The sequence below is a fragment of the Eulemur rufifrons genome, chromosome 7 (genome assembly GCF_041146395.1).
Source record: "Eulemur rufifrons isolate Redbay chromosome 7, OSU_ERuf_1, whole genome shotgun sequence".
NCBI lineage: Eukaryota > Metazoa > Chordata > Mammalia > Primates > Lemuridae > Eulemur > Eulemur rufifrons.
Genome location: NC_090989.1, coordinates 150,363,077 through 150,383,146, shown reverse-complemented (window position 1 = coordinate 150,383,146; position 20,070 = coordinate 150,363,077). Strand labels below are relative to the sequence as shown.

The 20,070-nt window shown below is 48.7% G+C and overlaps 1 protein-coding gene across 1 annotated transcript; it reads left to right on the top strand.

The window, feature by feature from the left end:
* Window positions 1–4,270: 4,270 nt before the first annotated feature.
* Window positions 4,271–19,704, top strand: TGM4 (transglutaminase 4). The gene is given in 13 exon segments (XM_069472034.1): window positions 4,271–4,306; window positions 6,101–6,269; window positions 6,379–6,454; window positions 8,424–8,526; window positions 10,555–10,639; window positions 13,066–13,364; window positions 15,710–15,896; window positions 16,420–16,457; window positions 16,460–16,520; window positions 16,523–16,646; window positions 18,069–18,188; window positions 19,516–19,556; window positions 19,559–19,704. Coding segments are annotated over 13 exon segments (1,485 nt in total).
* Window positions 19,705–20,070: the final 366 nt, after the last annotated feature.

Below are 20,070 nucleotides of genomic sequence, written 5' to 3'. Positions count from 1 at the left end.
CTCCCACCTCGGCCTCCCAGAGTGCTAGGATTATAGGCATGAGCCATCACACCCGGCCGGTTCTTTTTATATCTTATACCACATGAATATAATTTCTAGTTCAAAATGGTCTGCATGCTGCCTGTACACTCTCCCAGTGCAGAGCTGCAAGCCCAGCACTCACTTGCACCAGTTCTTCCCTGGGGGGCTCCTCTGGATGTCCCAGGGCCTTCTCAGCTCTCCTGAGCCTGATCTCCTGGCCCAAGTCTTCCTCATATATTCCCTGCAGTTTAGAGGGATCTGGTGGCCAGGAGGCTGAGAGAAAGAAGGATCTTGTCTAGGCTCCTCCTCCCTGCGTATGTGGTACCTTCATTGCTCTCCTCCCTTACCCACCATCTGCATGGTTGATGGAATGAGATTGTTAAAACTGTTCCACTTTTTAATTTTACTTTTTTTTTTTTTTTTTTTTGAGACAGAGTCTCACTCTGTTGCCCAGGCTAGAGTGCCATGGTGTCAGCCTAGCTCACAGCAACCTCAAACTCTTGGGCTCAAGGGATCCTTCTGCCTCAGCCTCCCGAGTAGCTGGGACTACAGGCATGTTCCATCATTCCTGGCTAATTTTTTTCTATATATATTTTTAGCTGTCCAGATCGTTTCTTTCTATTTTTTTTTTTTTTTAGTGGAGATGGGGGTCTCACTCTTGCTCAGGCTGGTCTCGAACTGACCTCAAGCGATCCCTGCGCCTCGGCCTCCCAGAGTGCTAGGAATTTTACTTATTTTTTAAAGTGTGCAATTAAGTAGTATTTTAGTATATTCACAAGATTTTCAACCATTACCACTATCTAGTCCCAGAACTTTTTTTTCATTCAAAAGAAACTCATACCCATTAGCAGTAACTCTCCATTCCATCCTCCCCCAGACCCCTGGCAGTCACTAATCTGTCTCCATAGATCTGCCTATTCTGGACATTTCATATAAATGGGTCACATAATATATGGCCTTTTGTGTCTTTTTTCACTTAGCATAATGTTTTCAAGGCTGATTCATGTTGTGGCATATATCAGTTCTTCATTCCTTTGTATGGCTGAATAATGGTCCACTGTGTGGATATACCACATTTTGTTGTCTGTTTATCAGTTGATGGACATTTGGATTGTTTCCACTTTCTGGCTATTGTGAATACTGCTGCTGTGCACATTTGTGTGTGTGTTTTTGTGTGAACATGTATTCTCAATTCTATTAGGTATATGCCTAGGAATGAAATTGTTAGATCATATGATAACTCTGTTTAACTTCTTGAGAAACTACCAGATGCTTTACAAGGAGCAGTTGCATTATTTTACATTCCAGCCATCAAAGTGTGAGTGTTCCAATTTCTTTACATCCTTGCCAGCATTGTTATTGTCCATTTTTTTTTATTATAACCATCCTAGTGGTATCTCATTGTGGTTTTGATTTGCATTTCCATAATGACTAATGGTATCAAGCATCTTTTCTGTGTTTATTGGTCATTTGTATATCTTCTTTGGAGATACACATTTAGAGCCTTTGCCTATTTTTAAACTGGATTACTTATATTTTTATTATTGAATTTTAGGAGTTCTGGAAAGAAGTCCCTTGTCAGGTATAGGATTTTCAGATATATTCTCCCATTCTGTGAGTTGTCTTTTTACTTTCTTGATGTTGTCTTTTGAAGCACAAAAGTTTTTAATTTTGGTGAAATCCAATTTACCTATTTTCCTTTTTTTTTTTTTTTGCTTGTGCATTTGATGTCATATCAAAAAATCCATTGCCTCATCAGAACGTGACAGGGGCCCGATAATGCAGGGCCTACTGTAGACCATTGAAAGGACTTTGACTTTTACTCTGTGCAGAAAAGAGCTGATCTAATATCTTAAAGGGATCACTGTCATACTGAGCACACACTATAGAGGGCAAGAGCAGAGGCAGGAAAACCTTTTAGGAGGCCACTACAGCCACCTGGATGGGAGGAGGGAGGCTTTGATAGCAGTGAAGGGAATAAGAAGTGATCAGACTAACTAATACATTTTGAAAGCAGAGCCAACAGGATTTCCTGATGCTGTGGATGTGGGTATGAGAGAAGGAGAGGTCAATGACGACGCTGTGGTTTTGGCCTGAGCAATGTGAAGAATGAAGATGTCAATAATGAGATGAAGCAGACTGCGAGAAGAGCCTGGTTAGTCAGAAATATCAAGAGCTTGGTTTTGAACCTGTTAATTTTAAGATGGTTGTAATAATACATCCAGGTAAAAGTGTCGGATAGGCAGGAGGACATACAGGTCTGGAGTTCAAGGAGATGTCTGAGGTGGTATCTTCAAGGAGATGGTATCTGATCTGTTAGATTTACAAAGTCCGGGCACTCTCCAGCCTCCTGCAGCTACTGTTTTACAAGCCTAAGTTTTGCATTAACCACATTCTGTCATATACATACTTTTCGGGTTCCCACTCAGAACAAACCTAACAAGAACGAGTAAGGGAGACGGAGTCATTAGCAGATGGAGAGGTCCTAGTTCCCGGTGGTGCAGGTGGACTTGCACACACCTGGCTGCTTCTCTCCTTTCAAGCTCGTGACTCTGGGACAAGCCTCTCTGGGCTTCTGTTATCCCATCTTTTGGGTTACTATGAGGACTCAGTAACACATAACAAGTGCCCAGCCCAATGCCTGGCACATAGCAGGCCCATTAGAAGCCTACTGCCTGGTTATTCCCACGTGTGTTGGAGTTTGGGAAGCAGCGGGCAAAGTCGATGCCTGTTTCAGAGACCAGGAGACTAGCCTGGGCAGAAAGGGCAGTTGGCCCAAGGCTGCACAGTGAGGCAGTCGAGCCAGCTCTGCTGCCTCCCAGTGTGGTGCTCCTTCCTAGCACCTTCCAAACCACCTCTTCAGGCTGTGAGCCAAGTGCAAGCACCTCAGAACTCCAAATGTTGCAGGGGTCACTTCCAAAATTAGGTTACCAAAGATTGGGTTCCATGTTTGGAAATCTCAGAACCACAGCCAACCTTGGAGGTCCTCAGCTGCAGGCCTGACAGTTTTCCCCTCCCAGGACCCTGTGAATGTTGCTCCTTCACCCCTACAAATATGTGGCCATTGATGTGCCTACTTGATCTACCATAAATTAATTTCTTTCTTTCTTTTTTTGAGACAGGGCCTCACTCTGTCGCTTGGGCTAGAGTGCAGTGGTGTCACAGCTCACTGCTACTTCAAACTCCTGGGCTCAAGTGATCCTCCTGCCTCAGCCTCCCAAGTAGTTGACTATAGGCGCACACCACTATGCCTGGCTAATTTTTTATATTTTGTAGAGATGTGGTCTTGCTCTTGCTCAGGCTAGTCTCAAACCCCTGAGCTCAAGCAATCCTCCTGCCTTGCCTCCCAGAGTGCTAGGATTACTGATGTGAGCCATAGAGCCTGGCCTCACCATAAATTTCTGACCCACAGGCAAAACCTCTGGCAGGCCAGCCTAATATCAGCTCCCATACCAGAGTGGATGAAAAAAAATCCAAAACTCTAAAATAATTTAAGGAGGTTTATTCTGAGCCAAGTTTGAGGACCATGGCCCAGAGCCACACCCAAGAAGCCTTAAGTGAGTGGACTCACTGTGGCTGGGTTACAGTTTGGTTTTATACACTTGAGGCGGGCAGGAATCACACGTAAAGTCGTAAATCAATCCATGGAAGGCATACATTGGTTTGGCCCGAAAAGGCGGGACATCCTGAAGCTGGGGCTTACAGGTTATAGGTGGGTTTAGAGATTCTTTAGTTGACAGTTGGCTGAATGAGTTGAACTTTGTCTAAAAGACTTGGAGTCAGCGGAATGGAAATGCTTGGGTTAAGATAAGGTCTGAGCATTCTGGGAGGTCCAGACCTGAGGACTGGCTTGGGTTTAAGAGAAGGATCTTCTAGGATGCTTGAGTTAAGATAAGAGGGTCCTCTATCTCTCATGTGATGCTGTGCCAGAATCAGGTTGGGAAGTAAACCACATTATATCTAACAAAACCTGTTTAGTGAGATTTTATCGTGACTTACCAGGCCCCTTAAAAAGGAATTTGGGCAAAAGAAAAAGAGTTCAGTCCTCACCAGGCAAGGACCCACGTGCATTCATTTTCTATTGCTGATGTAGTGACTGAAACAACAAACATTTGTCGTCTCACCTGTCTGTGGGTCAGGAACCCAGGTGTGGGTTAGCTGGTTGCAGGCACCTGAAGGCTTGAGGGGGAGAGGAACCCCCGCCCCAGGCTCACTCACCTGGCCAGGGGCAGACTCAGGTCCTCGCCACATGAGCATGGCAGCCGGCTTCCTTCAGAGCGAGCACGTGAGGGAGGGAGCGCCCAAGCTGAAAGCCACAGCCTCTGTAACCTCATCTCAGAAGTGACAGCCGCTCACTCTTCCGTGTTTGGTTGGTTTGAAGTCAGTCACTAGGTCTAGGAGAAGGGATTACTGGGGCCATCTTGGAAGCTACCTGCCATGCCTGGGGTCAGGACTGTGCTTTGTTCCACAGGGAGTGGAGCATCGTGCATCAGGAGTTTTGAAAGTCTGAGCACGTGTCTTTGGGCTCAGCGTGGCTCCCAATTCCTCGCCCACCTCTCCTCCCCGCCAAGCTGCTTAGAGCCAGTGCGGGGCCTGCAGGCACTGACAGGCTGTGGCCACTGTGGGGCAGGAGGAACCTGCAGCCCCGAGCAGGGAGGTGACTGGGTGGCAAGATAGGGTGTGTGCAGTACTGCTTTCACGGGGACACTTTGTCAGTTTCCCTTTCGTCTGTTTTCATTCCTTCTCATCACTCTTGGGTGTGGGGGTGGCCTGCGCTCTCTCTGAGTTTGGTAAGCGAAGAGGCCGGTAACAGAGGGAGTAGCCTGGGAAAAAAAAATGGCAAAAACATTTTCTGTCTCTTTAACACATCCTCCACTCCTTTTTGAGAACTAAAGCCTGCAACGTGCCTGAGGCCAGTGGTTGGGAGGGGCAGGGTAAGTCTTTTGTTTCTTTGTGCAACAGGAATGGCCCAGCCCCAGTGGTGAAGGGAGATTGTCTGCAGCAGAGTTGGGAGGATCGGAATCATCAACTGTAGCCCACGGTAATCGCCCGAAGCTGAGACCCCTTCCTTCAAAAGCTCTGTATTTCTGCTAATGTTCGGGAAGTTTGGATTTTGAGACGAGAACGTCTACCATTTTTCCACCTTTGCCGGCAAAGTAATAAAATGACTCTTTCCTTCCTTCTCAAACCACTTGTCCTTACTCTTCTGATTCAGCCTCGTGGACAAGTGGCCAAGCTTTTGGTGATAACCAAGAGGTCAGAAGATGCCACACCATTTTTTGAGGCTTTTTATAAACTAAAACCAAACAAACCCCAAAACAGGGCCCAGAAATTGTGGCATAGTGCAAGAGTTTCAACTTAACAAACTGACATCTTGAACACCCTGGGAAACTGAGGCCGTGTAACTGCTCTTCACAAGGCATGATGCGGTTTGCAAGGAATGTTAATATGCAGGCCAGGAGGGGGTGGGCAGTGGTCAAACCCAGGCTGCCAGATCAAAGATTTGTGACTATGTCGCCGCCTTTAGTGTTTTCAGAGGGTTCCTCTGGACTTGCCTGTACAGCCTTTTTTAGAGATTACATTGAAAGTCTAAATCTGGGCCATTTGTTAATTTTTAATTATTTATCTAGTACTTACTATGTGCTGAGACATTGTTGTAAGTGCTTTAACAGATGTACTTACGTGGCTTTGCCTTCTCTCTGGTTTTAATATTAATAAAATGGAAGGCATTGTCCAGCCAGGGCTCCTCAGAGGTTAGGAGAGATTCAGGCCACTGACAATTAATTTAAAAATGTAAGATGCCAAAACAGGCATAAGCTTAACCCAGGTCATCCTCAAATCCACTCTAAAGGTAGGTGCTATAATGATCACCATTTTACAAAGGAGGAGACAGGCACAGGCAGGAAGCGTCTGCCCCAGGTGACACAGTTGGTGTGCTCCTGGGCCCTTCTGGGCACCCTGCCAGCCCTGGACAAACCCTGTCTTCCAAATGTCCTGAGACACTCTGGGGTGTCCACCCTGGGAGCTGGGTGGCCAGGCTGAGGGGCGGACGCTGACCTCACGCCTACGTGTGTGTCAGGTGAAGGTTCAGAATGGCACAGGCATGCTCGTTGGGAATTGGTCTGGGGACTGCAGGGGTGGCACAACCCTATGGACAGACAGAGCTCCCTTCCCGCTGCAGAGCAACATCACAAGGCAGCCCGTGTCCTTCGGCCAGTGCTGGGTGTTCTCTGGGATCCTGACGGCAGGCAGGCAGGCAGGAGGCCGAGGGGAGGCCAGGGGCCGAGGGGAAAGGTACCAGGGAAGGGGCTCCCAGCCCCCACAGTTGCCAATCCCCCCCGCCCAGGGGCATTTCAGTGCTGGGAGCGTTGGGCATCCCAGTGTGCAACGTGACAGTCTTCAAGTCAGCCCTCGACATGGCAAAGAACTCATGGTGGACATCTATGTGAACGAGATGGGCAAAGCAATGACAGTTGTGACCTCTGACTGCTTGGTGGGGTCCCTCCTGCAGCAGAGGGAACGGCCTGAACAGGGCAAAATGTATTACAAGCTGTCCCTTTAGAACTGCCCCCACTCTTTTTGAGAATTAAAACCTGCATCCCTGCCTAAGGCCAGTGGTTGGGAGGGACAGGAGAGTATCCTTTGTTCTTTGTACCATAGGAGATGGCTGAACAGAACGGGCTGGGTAGGTGGAGTTCCTGGGGGAAGTCATGAGGGGATGGGACAGAGCAGACTTATCAATTATAGTTAAACAACAATACCATGAAGCTGAAAACCCTTCCTTTAAAAGCTCTGTGTTCTGCTTATAGTCAGGAAAGTTGGTATTTTAAGATGGGAGTCTGCCATTTCCCTCATTTGCCAACAAATTAATAAATTTCCCTTTCTTTCTCCTCAAACCACTTGTCCTCATTCTTCTGATGCAGCCTCAGGGACACGTGCCAAACTTTTGGTAACATTCCTTCTCCCCCTGGCCTGTCTCCTTCTCCCAGGGATTCTGTAGCCCCAGCCCAGTCTCCAGACCCTCCCAACCCACAGACTCCACTGTACCATGGGGCCCCTTCAACCCCTTCAGAGACTGATTCAAGTTGTGGGCAGGTGCTCACTGCTCCTGAAATTCAGTATTTTCCAAAATTCAGCATTGGACAATCTGCACCAGAGTCACCTGAGGGTGCTTGTTAAAAATGCAGATTCCTGTACTGGGGGCTTTGCCTCTAGAGGTGAAGGCCAGGAATCTGCTTTCAATGTCGTTAGCACCTGGCCCAGGAGATTTGGCATAAAGCACTGTCTGAAACCTCTGACTTAACTGGTACCTACTGGCCAGCATGAAGCTCTATTTTCTTTGTTCTCTGATCCAGAGCACATGGTCCCCTTGCAAGCTAAAAGTGACTTCAGAAGAGAAAAGGAATAGGCAAGTTGCACAGGAAATGGAGGAGGAGGTACAGTCAGGGCATGACTATGAAAACCTGAGGTTTTCCAGCAGAAGTTGGGGCCAGACAGGGATGCCAGTTCTCAGAGCCTTTATTCAAAAGTTGCTCAGAAGGTCTAGTTCCTGTACCAAGACAAGAAAAAAAAAGACTTGAAACCATTGGAAAGGAGGCACTAAATCATTTGCAGATGCTATACAGTTATACAGTTGACCCTTAAACAACATGGGTTTGAGCTGTGAGGGTCCACTTATACACAGATTTTTTTCAACCAAACTCAGGTGGAAAATACTATTTGTGGATGTGAAACCCATGTATATGGAGAGCCGACTTTTCATGTAGGTGGGTTCTGCAGGGCTGACTGCAGGACTTGAATTCGTGCAAATTTGGGCATATTCGGGGGTCCTGGAAACTATTCCCTGTGGATACTGAGGGATGACTGTAATTGTCCATCTAGAAAACCAAGAGAACCAACTTAAAAATAGCAAGAATTAATATGAATTCAAATACTGGCCAGTTTCAAAATTACTGATCAACAAGATCAGAATCCCAGCAAGGGGCAGTCTACAGCCTAGCAAAGGATTGCAACTGTTATTTTATCCATCTATTCAGCAAAAGTTTATTATGCCTCAAACACTGAAGATGTCAGGCTACAGAAGATTTGGTCCTGCCTTGAGGAGTTCATTGCATTTAGGGTGAGAACTCCTGGGTCCTTTGGGAGCCAGGGGCATGATCGGGGTCTCATGAGGTTTCCCCATCCTGCCCACTTGCACCCAGCTCTGTGCCCCGTGAAGCTTTCCAGGGGTGGATGGGACTCAGCGATGGCCCCTCCCTTGCCAGTGTTGACAAAGGTTCCCCAACCCCTGAGAACAACCTCATTGTGTCCGTGGTGATGAAGATGTCCTTGGCAGTTTTGGCATGTTTATCTCTAACACGCTTGGGTGGGCGGGGGTGGGCCCTGTTCCCGACCTGCTGCAGGAATCTCCACATGTGGAAGGACACCTGGATGAAGTCACTGGCCCTGCCCAAGGGATATGGCGGCTGGCAGGCAGTGGATGGCGCGCCGCAGGAGCGCAGCCGGGTGAGCGGGGTGGCGGGAGGGCACTCTGCATCTGTTTTGCTCTCCGGACCTGGCCCCAGGTTCTGTGGGTCTTGGGTATGCAGCCACGCAGGTAGGGAAAGTTTTAGTAAAAATTTCCCAAAACAAAAACATACCCAATCATTCCTGCCATTCCCACTGAGCAGGGGCTTCAGTTTGCCAGGTATTTTTATAAAGCTAAAGCTACTAATAATTCTGATAACAGGAAGGATACTTGTGTGACGTGCGGGACCTACTTGACCCATTTAACGCACAATTAAGCTTTTGAAATAGGTATTGTCATTATCCCCATTTTACAAATGAGGAAAGTAAAGCTCAGAGAGGTGAAGTGATTTGCCTGAGGTCACACAGCTCCAAGTGGCTGGACTAGGATCACAGCCTAAGCTGGATGTAGCGGGCATGATTATCTTACTTTGCTATGGGTTACTAGTTCCTGGGTACGACGGGAGCCCCTTTGTAGCTGGAAGGGTCTTGGGGGTTGTCTTTGTACAGATGGGGAAACAAAGGCATGAGGTCGGTGTGAAGTTGCTTGGAAAAATCTATGGAATGAAGTTATCTCTATTTTAAATGTGAGTCCCAGTAGTAAAGACAAAAGTCTGCCCAATAAGGGAAAATTAGATTAGATCAATAGTTTTATTTATTATTTTATTTTTTTATTTCAGAATATTATGGGCGTACAAATGTTTTGGTTACATAAATTGCCTTGCACTGCCAGAGTCACAGCTACAAGCATGCCCATCCCCCAGACAGTGCGACCCACACCCATTAGGTGTGAATTTACCCATCCCCTCCTCCCTCCTCCCATCTGCCCTTGATGAATGTTACTTCTGTATTTGCATATGTGTTGATCGATTAGTACCAATTTAATGGTGATTACCTGTGGTGTTTGCTTTTTCATTCTTGTGATACTTCACTTAGAAGAATGGGCTCCAGCTCCACCCAGGAGAGATCAATAGTTTTCAAATTTAGCAGTTAAACCCTTCAGAAGGAAACTTTTCGTAACACCTTGTTATGTAAAAGCAGAACTGCTCTAGCTGAAGTGTGACTGGGGACCAGCCTGCCCCTACATCCCTGACACCCTGCCCCATCCTGCAGCTTCTTGTTAGATCCGGTTCCCCTTGGCCCCAGGAACAGAGAGAGGCAGAGTCACTGAGGCTGCAAAAAGGCAAAGGAGTTTATTGACTAGCCCGGGCCAGGGTCCAAATTGCAGAGCACCAACGCAGTGGCCTCTCCAGGAACTAGGACCCCGCCCTGGGGTAAAGGTTAAGCTTTTATACTTTTCTGTATGCTAGTTTTCACACGACACGTTAGTCTGCACACGACACGTTAGTCTGCACACGACACGTTAGTCTGTACACGACACGTTAGTCTGCACACGACATATTAGTCTGTACACGACACACTAGTCTGCACTTCATCCCCCTTCAGTTTATTTGTTCCTTTTGTTTAGAAGTGGCTGATCGCGTTGGCTTCAGGTTTGTTGACTCTAAGTTTCGGGCTTTTTGCACTGGCGCCAGTTGTAGTTAACATCATCCAGGGGAAGAGGAGGGTCTCTGACAGGGGAGGGGGGGCTGTTGTTGCATACCTTCTAGTTTTTGGTTACAAGCGATACTGGGAACACACGCCCTGCACAAGCCGTTCATGCGCTGATCATGTCTTGCTCTTCTTATCTACTTAGTTGGTTGGACGGCACCTGGACTTTCCAACCTTTTATCAGGAAGTAACTTGCGGTTACCTCCCCGGGGCTTTGTTTTCCTTTACTTTAGTGAAGCCTGCCATACGCTAAGCACCAAGCCAGCAAGCCATATATACAGAAGCAGAACTAGGCTTCTCACATCCAGGAAGCCTAGCCTATCATGGAGTTACCTTTGTTCTTATCTGTTTTTCATTCTGATTAACTATATTTATTAAACAACTAAAAGCAAGCATAGTCACAGAAGCGAATAGCATCAGTTAGAATCAAAGGGAGCACACATTTTCCTACTATCAATTCCGGTTCTTCATTCTCAGGGACCTCGGCTTCCAGAGGACACTGGGCAGATCCCCCAAATAGATGCCTCTAAAGGTCCTTCCAGCAACAAGCCTCAGTCTGGCTGTGAGCCTCATCCCAGGGATAGCAGTTCACCTGCCCATAGGGCCAGTGAGTGAATGGGGGTGTACAACCTGGAAGGCAGGAACCCAGAGACACGACATGCGGGTCCCCAGGGGCATTAAAATGAAAATTCTAAAATACTCTGCTGTCCCCAAACCCCTCAGGGTGGGACCATTGATTTCTCCAGCTGCAATATGAGCCCACATGGCCTGAAGACAAAAAGTGCTGTTAAAAGTAAAACCAGCCTCCACGTTTCTTCAGACCAGGCACTGCCCTCATAATGGGGGTGAGGGTGGCGGGAGATGGCCCTCCGATGGTGGGAGGGGCCGGCGACCCGCCCATGCCCCCTACACTCTGCTGGGAGATTCTCAGCCCATACCCCCTGCACTCTGCTGGGAGATTCTCAGCCCATACCCCCTGCACTCTGCTGGGAGATTCTCAGCCCATGCCCCCTGCACTCTGCTGGGAGATTCTCAGCCCATGCCCCCTGCACTCTGCTGGGAGATTCTCAGCCCATACCCCCTGCACTCTGCTGGGAGATTCTCAGCCCATGCCCCCTGCACTCTGCTGGGAGATTCTCAGCCCATGCCCCCTGCACTCTGCTGGGAGATTCTCAGCCCATGCCCCCTGCACTCTGCTGGGAGATTCTCAGCCCATGCCCCCTGCACTCTGCTGGGAGATTCTCAGCCCATGCCCCCTGCACTCTGCTGGGAGATTCTCAGCCCATGCCCCCTGCACTCTGCTGGGAGATTCTCAGCCCATGCCCCCTGCACTCTGCTGGGAGATTCTCAGCCCATGCCCCCTGCACTCTGCTGGGAGATTCTCAGCCCATGCCCCCTGCACTCTGCTGGGAGATTCTCAGCCCATGCCCCCTGCACTCTGCTGGGAGATTCTCAGCCCATGCCCCCTGCACTCTGCTGGGAGATTCTCAGCCCATGCCCCCTGCACTCTGCTGGGAGATTCTCAGCCCATGCCCCCTGCACTCTGCTGGGAGATTCTCAGCCCATGCCCCCTGCACTCTGCTGGGAGATTCTCAGCCCATGCCCCCTGCACTCTGCTGGGAGATTCTCAGTAGGGCACGTCGAGGGCTCTTTCTATCCAGGGAGTTCCAGTAGCATCTGCTGAGGTGGGGACAGTAGCCATGGCAACCAGGCAGTGAGCAGCCTGTGCCACCATCTGCCCGAGAGAAAGAGGAAACCCTGTTCCTTGGCCAGAAAGGGGCCTTGGAAGCCCACCTAACCCACTCACTGTACAGACAAGGCCAGAGGGGGAGAGTGGGGCTGCCATGGCCAGTCCACGAGTTGGGGGCAGAGCCAGCCTTAGGTTGGGAGTCGAGTTCTCTTGGGTCCTGAGCCTCCACTGCACTGAATTCACAGGTTTGCTCGAAGAGGAGGGAGATGAGCCCATGTGTTGAGGATTCAATAAGGTAATGGAAGCTGAAAGCCTGATGCCTGTAAAAACCGAGACCATGCTGAGGATTGGCTGCCCACTTCTCACTAAGCTGTGAAGGACTGATAAAGGAACCTCGCTATCCACATGCCAGGGGTTTAAGAGAGGGTGCTTAGGCTGGGCGCAGTGGCTCACGCCTATAATCCTAGCACTCTGGGAGGCCGAGGTGGGCGGATGGTTTGAGCTCAGGAGTTTGAGACCAGCCTGAGCAAGAGCGGGACCCTGTCTCTACTAAAAATAGAAAGAAATTATCTGGACAGCTAAAAATATATATAGAAAAAATTAGCTGGGCATGGTGGCACATCCCTGTAGTCCCACCTACTTGGGAGGCTGAGGCAGGAGGATCACTTGAGCCCAGGAGTTTGAGGTTGCTGTGAGCAAGGCTGACACCACGGCACTCACTCTAGCCTGGGCAACTGAGCGAGACTCTGTCTCAAAAAAAAAAAAAAAAAAAAAAAGAGCGTGCTCAGGACGGGTGTGTTTCCACCGGCCGAGACCTGCAGCAACAGCCCGCACGCGTTCCAGGGGCAGCGCTGAGCGCTTTGCCCGTATTATGTCATCGAATCCTCACAACAGCCGTGTGAGGCGAGTGCTGTTTTCCTCCCCGGTTTTCTAGGAAATGGAGGCACGGAGAGCCAAAGTGACGTGCTCGAGGTCACATGCCTTCCACATTTGATGCCAGGAGCCAGACCCAGACTCTGTGACTGTGCTCCCCTGGGAACGGTGTGCTGGGAGGAGTTTAACAGGCAGCGTGACCTCCCATTACTGGACAGAGGCTTCCCCCGCACTCTGCAAGTCAAAGCTGAGCGGTGCCCCTCTTTTCAGAGTGGTTGAGGGTGGCCTAGCACAGGAGAACCGGGTGCCTGTTGGGCACAGCGTGCTTGCCAGTCCTGCTTGGGTTGGGGTTTGTTGCCGCCGCTTGTTCTTGGCAGGGTGGGCCAGGGAACCCCCCTGAGAGCCATTGTCCCGCTTCCCCTCAGGTCCCTCCTGCTGTGGGTCTTTGCCACACCAAGCTTCTCTTCTCAGAGGTGACAGCCACATGCTCACCTGGTGGGTGGAGTTGGCGAAGGGGCGAGAGGAGTCAGGCCTCCTCCCAGTGGAGACCGTGAGCATCGAGAAAGACGTCAGTACCCAGGCGGTGGCCCACGAGGGCCAGAATGCTGTCACCTGCGAGTACAAGTGCCCAGATGGTGGCCACGTCACTGGGCTCCTTCTAACTCAGCCCCTGAGTCACCAGACCATGGCAATAGTCACGATCAGGGGTCGGCAAACCTTTCCTGTAAGGGACCTGACAGCGAATGTTTTAGGCTTTGTGGGCCACACGTTCTCTGTTGCAGCTACTGCGCTCTGCAGGGGCAGCTCTAAGAGCAGCCAGAGACCCATAGGCAAGTGCGCGAGAGTCACTATGTCCCAGGAAAATTTCATTTACAAACGTAGATGCTGGGCTAGGTTTGGCTCACAGGCCATAGTGTGCTGACTCCTGGTCAAGATGATAATGATTTAGCCAAAGATAGCTATGGCATAAATTAAAAAATACAAGAAAAAAAGATGGTAGTGATGATAATAAAGATTATGAATCACTACATTGATTTTTTTACTAATAGCTGTCATTTATCACCAATAATAGTAGCTACCATTATTAGCCACTTAGTATTAATAATAATTATCACTAATTAGTGGTTATAGTAGCAGCTAATATTTCTCGAGCATTTACTGCCTGCCGATCTCAATGCTAAACACTTATGTTTCTCACCTCACTCAGTCCTAACAGCAGCCTGTGAGGTTCGTCCTCCAATTCACATTTTAGGGAGGCAGAGTTGGGGCTCAGAGATGCCAAGTTACTTGTCCAAGCTCACACAGCTAACAAGTGGCCGAAGTATGTTCTGGAGTTAAGTTTCTCTGACCCCTAAGTCCTCGCTTGTCCCATTGCACAGTACAGCCGCCACAGATCCCGCACGAGCCTGGGACGTCTGTCTCTGGAGGCAGGTCCGGCATGGCGGGGGCAGATGGAGCATATGTAGTCAGGTGTAGGTGTGTTCCTTGGCTTTCTGGTTCCAGTGGGTCATTTGACACATAGAGGTGCCATTTGCTGTGCTTGGGCGCACAAAGGGGGTGGGGCAGGCAATCCCGAGAGGGAAGAGGAGCCAGATTTCAGGGTGAATTCGGGATGGCTGGAGACCATCCAGGTAGGGATGCCCAGAAGGGGGGTAGGTGGAGCCCAAGGGAGGGTGGGCAGGAGGTGCGGAAATGGGGACACAGGTACTGCCCAGGTGTTTCCTTTGTCCTGCGATGAGCAGCTACTCCTGACGTCCTGACCTTGTTCTCCTTAGAACAGACCCTCTTCTCTCCCCTGCCCATCCAGGCTGGGGTGCTGGGGCTGCCCGTGGAGGGCAGGCCCCCGTCCACATCTGCAGACAGCTATCCCAGCCCCAGGGCGTCCTCCCTGCCGGAGCCCCCAGTTCCTCAGCTATAAGGATGAAGACCCTTCTCTTCCAGCCCAGCTGCCTTTCGGAGGGTGTTCTGGTTGGTTTTGCGTTGGTCTTTCCTCAAGTAGGGCTTGTAGGGATTGGGAGGGGCAAGCAAGACTTGCGCCTCTTTTTAAAAATGTCCTAACTAAGATCTTTGCCTTGTTTGACCAGCTCATTCACCTCGCTAAGACTGCTCCCCAGTAACCAAGAAATTAACTATGGACTTCTCAGCCCGGCCTTCCTGGCCCTGACAGCAGCCTCCGGCTCCCTTCCTGGGTTTGTCCCCCTGCCGTGCTGCCTGCTGCTCCCAGAAATGGCTGGCTGCTCTCCCTGCCAGGCCTCTGCGGGTGCTTTCCGCACCTGGGGCTCTCTCTCTTGCAATCCCTTTCATCCTCACGCTCCCATTGCTCAGACACTGCAACGTCTGTTCTTGACCTTCCTTGCTCTGGTGGGAGGTTTCTTTCCTCTGCGGTGCATTGGCTGTGGCTCCTGTACCAGGTGCTGGGGAAGTGACAACTCTGTACAGCTTTCTCAAAGGTTCAGAGTCTAGACAGGGGCAAACAGATTGGGACGTGAGTCAGAGGAAGGCAGGAAGTGTTAAGGGCTCACAGATGAGGGTGCACTTCGCTGTGCTCTGGATGACAGATGGCATCAGGAAGCCGGGGCCCTTCCCACCCTTCACTGCACAGTTACAAGTAGGTCAGTTTGGACCCCTGAGTTGACTGTGAGCTTGTATAGAACCTTCCACAATGTAGACGCGCAGTAAATATTTTTTGAATTGAATTGAGTCAAGCAACAGCTGCCCAGGTAGCTCAGCACAAAACTGGGGTTCTCCATTCTGAAGTCTCTGTGTGTTCGGAGTGGACATGGGTGGAGAGCTTTGTAAGCAAGGTCAGAAATCCCTGTCTCATGGCTGCGCCCTCTTGAATAAAATCTTATCCCCACGTTTGTCTTGAAAATGGGCAAACTTGATTAAAAATGATTAAGCTAGGACGAGTCTTTAAAAAAGAAGGCAGGGTGAGGGGAGCATCAGGGAGGGAGGGATAGGATAGAATAGAGGGAGACAACGGGGTCTGCCAACCGCTGCGCCAGTGGTGTGCTCAGGTCTCGGAGCCTCTGCTCATTTCTCCTCATTCTCTTCCTTTCTGTCTCCCAGACTGGACGCTGTCAGGCAGATCCCGTGCTGCTGGGAAACCCTGTTAATTCCACTGCGATTCCCAAAAGGAGGGCGGCTACCCCACAGAATGCCAACATCTTGGGCTCCTTTGACCTGCAGAGGTGCACAGGCAAGAAGGTGGCAAACCTGTGTGTCCTCAATAAGATCACGCAGAGGCACGGTCAAGGTCACCTGACCAGGGGCTTCAGGCCCCAAGAGGGACCAAGGTCTCCACCATCCAAGAGCCTTCTCTTCTCTGTAGACTACTTCTACACACTAGCAAACTTTTGTAAATACAAACAAACATACATTGATTACCTACCATTTGGTAGTCACAAGATACCCTGCCACAGAGGAAGTGTGGGCCAAAGAGAGCACTGGACCAGGAACCTGGAGTCTATCACTGAGTTGGAAATTAGGGATCACCTGGAAGTACCATGAGAAGTCTTCTATGATGGCAGAAATTGTATCTCAGATGCCCACTCTAGTCAACAGGTTGAGGGTGCCCAGGGCATAGTGTTGAGAATAAGCAGGATGTCCTGATGACAATTCAATTATTAGTTCTATCTTGAGCCCAATGTCTTGTTTTCTAAACAGAGGATAGGACATGCCCAGGGTTATCCAGTTCAATCCATCCAAAGTTAATCTAACTGTGCCTGATGATGAAAACTCATAATGACCACCCCAACCTCTCCCCGGCTCCTCGGCAGTATCAGAAGTGACTCTGACCTTGGACTCCAATAGCTATGATACATTGGCAGCCTGGCTATGTTCAAAGATGAGCCAGTCACCAAAGATTTTGTCATTGCAGAACAGTGGAGTCTAAGGAAACAATTGCTTCTGAGATGTTAAGGGGTTTCCAGTATCCTGAATTCTCTATAAAGGTGAGCCCCCTGCAGGCCAGAAGGACTCATCCTGCCTGGACCTTGGCCTTACAGTGGGGTAGGCCCCTAAGACCCCTGGGGGTCCCTTGTTCTTCAGGCTGATGACTGCATTCCTAAGGAAGAACAGCACCTTGCTTTTCCAAACATATTTCTGGAGAAGCAATGCGTCAAGCATTTTTCTTTTTTTTAGTTTTTGGCCAACTGAACTTTAAAATTTTCAGTTTTTTGAATGAGTAATACTTGCACACAGTACAAAATTCTAAAGATGCGAAAGGTACAGCGAGGGGGATTCTGAGGAAGAGCGAGACACCAGGGCCAAGGGAGGGGAGTGGCCTCACGTGCTCTGGCTCTGGAGAAAGGGGGGTGGGGGTGCTCCGAGGGAAGAGCAACAGAGCTTGGCTTCAGTTCCGTTTCTTTCTCTGGGCTCTGGGAAGCAACGTGGCTGGGAAGACACAGTGGTATTTTGGGTCTTGCTTGTGAGCTGGGACCCATGTCCAAGGGTGTGAAAGGGAGCCCTGGTAGTGGCGGGGCAGGGAGCCCTGCTTGTACATGCGGAGCACGTGCAGGTATTTAGCCCTGGAGCTGGGAAGGGGATGTATGGAGATCCTCCCTCCCAGGCGTCCCCTGCTGCAGGGACCCCTCTGGGGAGGCTTCCTTGCACCCATCCTTCCTGCTGGAAACATAGGCTGCAAATGGGGCTGGGCGGTGCAGAAAGGTCTCTAGTTGGTCAACAGGACCCTAATTAGGGCTGAAGGAGGCCAGGATGTAAGTCAGGCTGGGACCTCTAGCTGGCATAGGATAATGTATCTTGAATTCCTTAAAACAATGTCTGACAGGGCCGGGCACGGTGGCTCACGCCTGTAATCCTAGCACTCTGGGAGGCCGAGGCCAGAGGATCGTGTGAGCTCAGGAGTTCGAGACCAGCCTGAGCAAGAGCGAGACCCCATCTCTACTAAAAAAATAGAAAGAAATTAGCTGGACAACTAAAAATATATAGAAAAAATTATCTGGGCATGGTGGCACATGCCTGTAGTCCCAGCTACTTGGGAGGCTGAGGCAGAAGGATTGCTTGAGCCCAAGAGTTTGAGGTTGCTGTGAGGTAGACTGACACCACTAGCCTGGGCAACAGAGTGAGACTCTGTCTCAAAAAAACAAAAAACAAACAAACAAAAAAACCCCCCAAAAAAACAATGTCTGACAAAGCTCAGGCTGTCAAGTTGTATATACATATATATGATTGTTGGCAACATCAGAAGCTAAGAGAATGGTATGGAACAGTGTCTCCCCTAGAGCCTTCAGAGACAGCATGGGCCTCCTGACACCTCCAAATTAAATAAATATATTCCTGGCTTGCTATAATTCGTCATTGTGGTTCTATTTTTCTGCTTTAACTTATCATGAAAACATGCACGTAGCTCATATGCATCTTCTCTCCCTCTCTCTCTTCCCCACTGTACCACAGATGCCTAACACAGAGTTGGCCAGCGATGTATCCTCACTTGTATCCTTAAGAACTTCCTGGCCATGCCTTTGACTAACATCAGGTTCTCCCTGGCATGCCTGGGCATCTCCCTCTGGCAGACCTTTGACCAAGGGTAAGTCCGCCTGTGCTGTTCTTGCAAACAGAAATAAAATAAACTTTCTGGACATATGTCTTGCACATAAATATTGCTGAGATGTGAATTCCCAGTGTGAGGCTCTCAGGTCAGAATGTATATGCATTTGCTAGGGCCAAATTACTTCCAGAAAAGATTGCATTGATTTATGCTCTACCAACAGATCTTTTGGATTCTTGCTAGTCTAATGGTTAAGTAATCTCATTGCTTTACTTTGCATCTCTGATTATTTGTGAGACTGAATATTTTTTATGTTAATTGACTATTTATCTCCTGTGAATTGCCCATTCATATCCTTCGTCCATTTTTCTACTGAGTCATTTGTTTTTTCGTATTAATGTGTGTAGTCTTTACAAACAGTTGCAAATTGTTTACCACAGTCTCTTTTTTTAAACATTAAGATGCCTTTTGCCAGTGGAACTTTTAATGTAGCCAAATTTGTCAATCTTTTATAGATACCGAGTTTCGTGTTATTCCAAGAATATAGAAATATTCTCTTATGCTTTTTCTAGAATGTCTGGCTTTATTTACACAAGTAGGCGTTTATTTGAAATTTAATTTTTTGGGTTTGGAGTGATGTAGAGCTCCAACTTAATCAAGTCTATCATTTTCCTAGTATTTCATAACATTACCTTTATTATATTTTAATTAAAATAATTTTTTCTTTTTTTTAATAGACAAGGTCTTGCTCTGTTGCCCAGGCTAGAGTGCAGTGGCACAATCATGGGTCACTGCAGCCTTGAACTCCTGACCTCAAGTGATCCTTCTGCCTCAGCCTCCCAAGTAGCTGGGACTACATGCATGAGCCACCACACCTGGCTGCTTTATTTTATTGCTAATTCCCACATATATCTGGATCTCTGGACTCTTTAAGTTGCTATTTCATTTGTCTTTTTCTATTGCAATAGCATGCCATTTAAATTATTGCAGTTCTACAATAATTTGATATGATTATCATATTGACATATTGATGTGTTTTAGGCAAATGTCTCCCCCTCATTTTTCTTGTCCTTAGAATTATCTTGTCATCGCATTTAAAACTATTGGGATTTACATTGGCACTGCATTGAATTTACTCATTTATGTAGGGGAGAATTGTGCCAAATGACAGCATTGATTCTCACTATCTAGGCATGTAAGAGATTTCTCCATTTACTCGTCTTCTTTATCACCCTTGGAAAAGCTTTATTGTTTCCTTCACATATAACTTGCACATTCCTAACTGGGTGATTTCAAGGTGTGTTATACCTTTTGTATTATAGCATCCTCGGCTGATGTTATGTCTGCATGTCTTTGAGTTTCCCAGGACGGTGCAGCCTGGCAAGACCATCCAATCCTAAATAAAATGCACCCGATGAAAGCTGGAAGCAAGACATTTATCATCAAGTTTAGTTCCAATCAAGTGAAAGAGATTCGTGCTCAGAGGATTATTCTTATCACCAACTGGCCTCGGCCGGATGCTGCGACCCGGAAGTGGGACCCCGATGGGCTCTAAGCTTTGGCTGAGCATTTCAGCATTTGCTACTCTGTGCGTAACTTTCAGATCACGGGTGATTAGATTTGATTGCTCACCTGAGAGCAGATTCAAGCGCCAGCAGGTGAAAGGTTAAGGAGTTCAAAGGCCAATGCAAACCACAGGCAGCCAGACCCACAAGGCCAGGTCCTGTGCTATTATAGGGTCACCTCTTTTACAGCTAGAAACACCCAGCCTAGGCCACAGAACCCCCACCCGCCAACCCCTTCCTGACTCATGGCCTCGAAAAGCAGGGCCATGTCTGGATGCAAATCCACAGACAGCCAAAGCTGCAGATTCTCTTCCTGGAGCCACAGGCTACGGGAAACCCAGAACTGCCACCTGCTG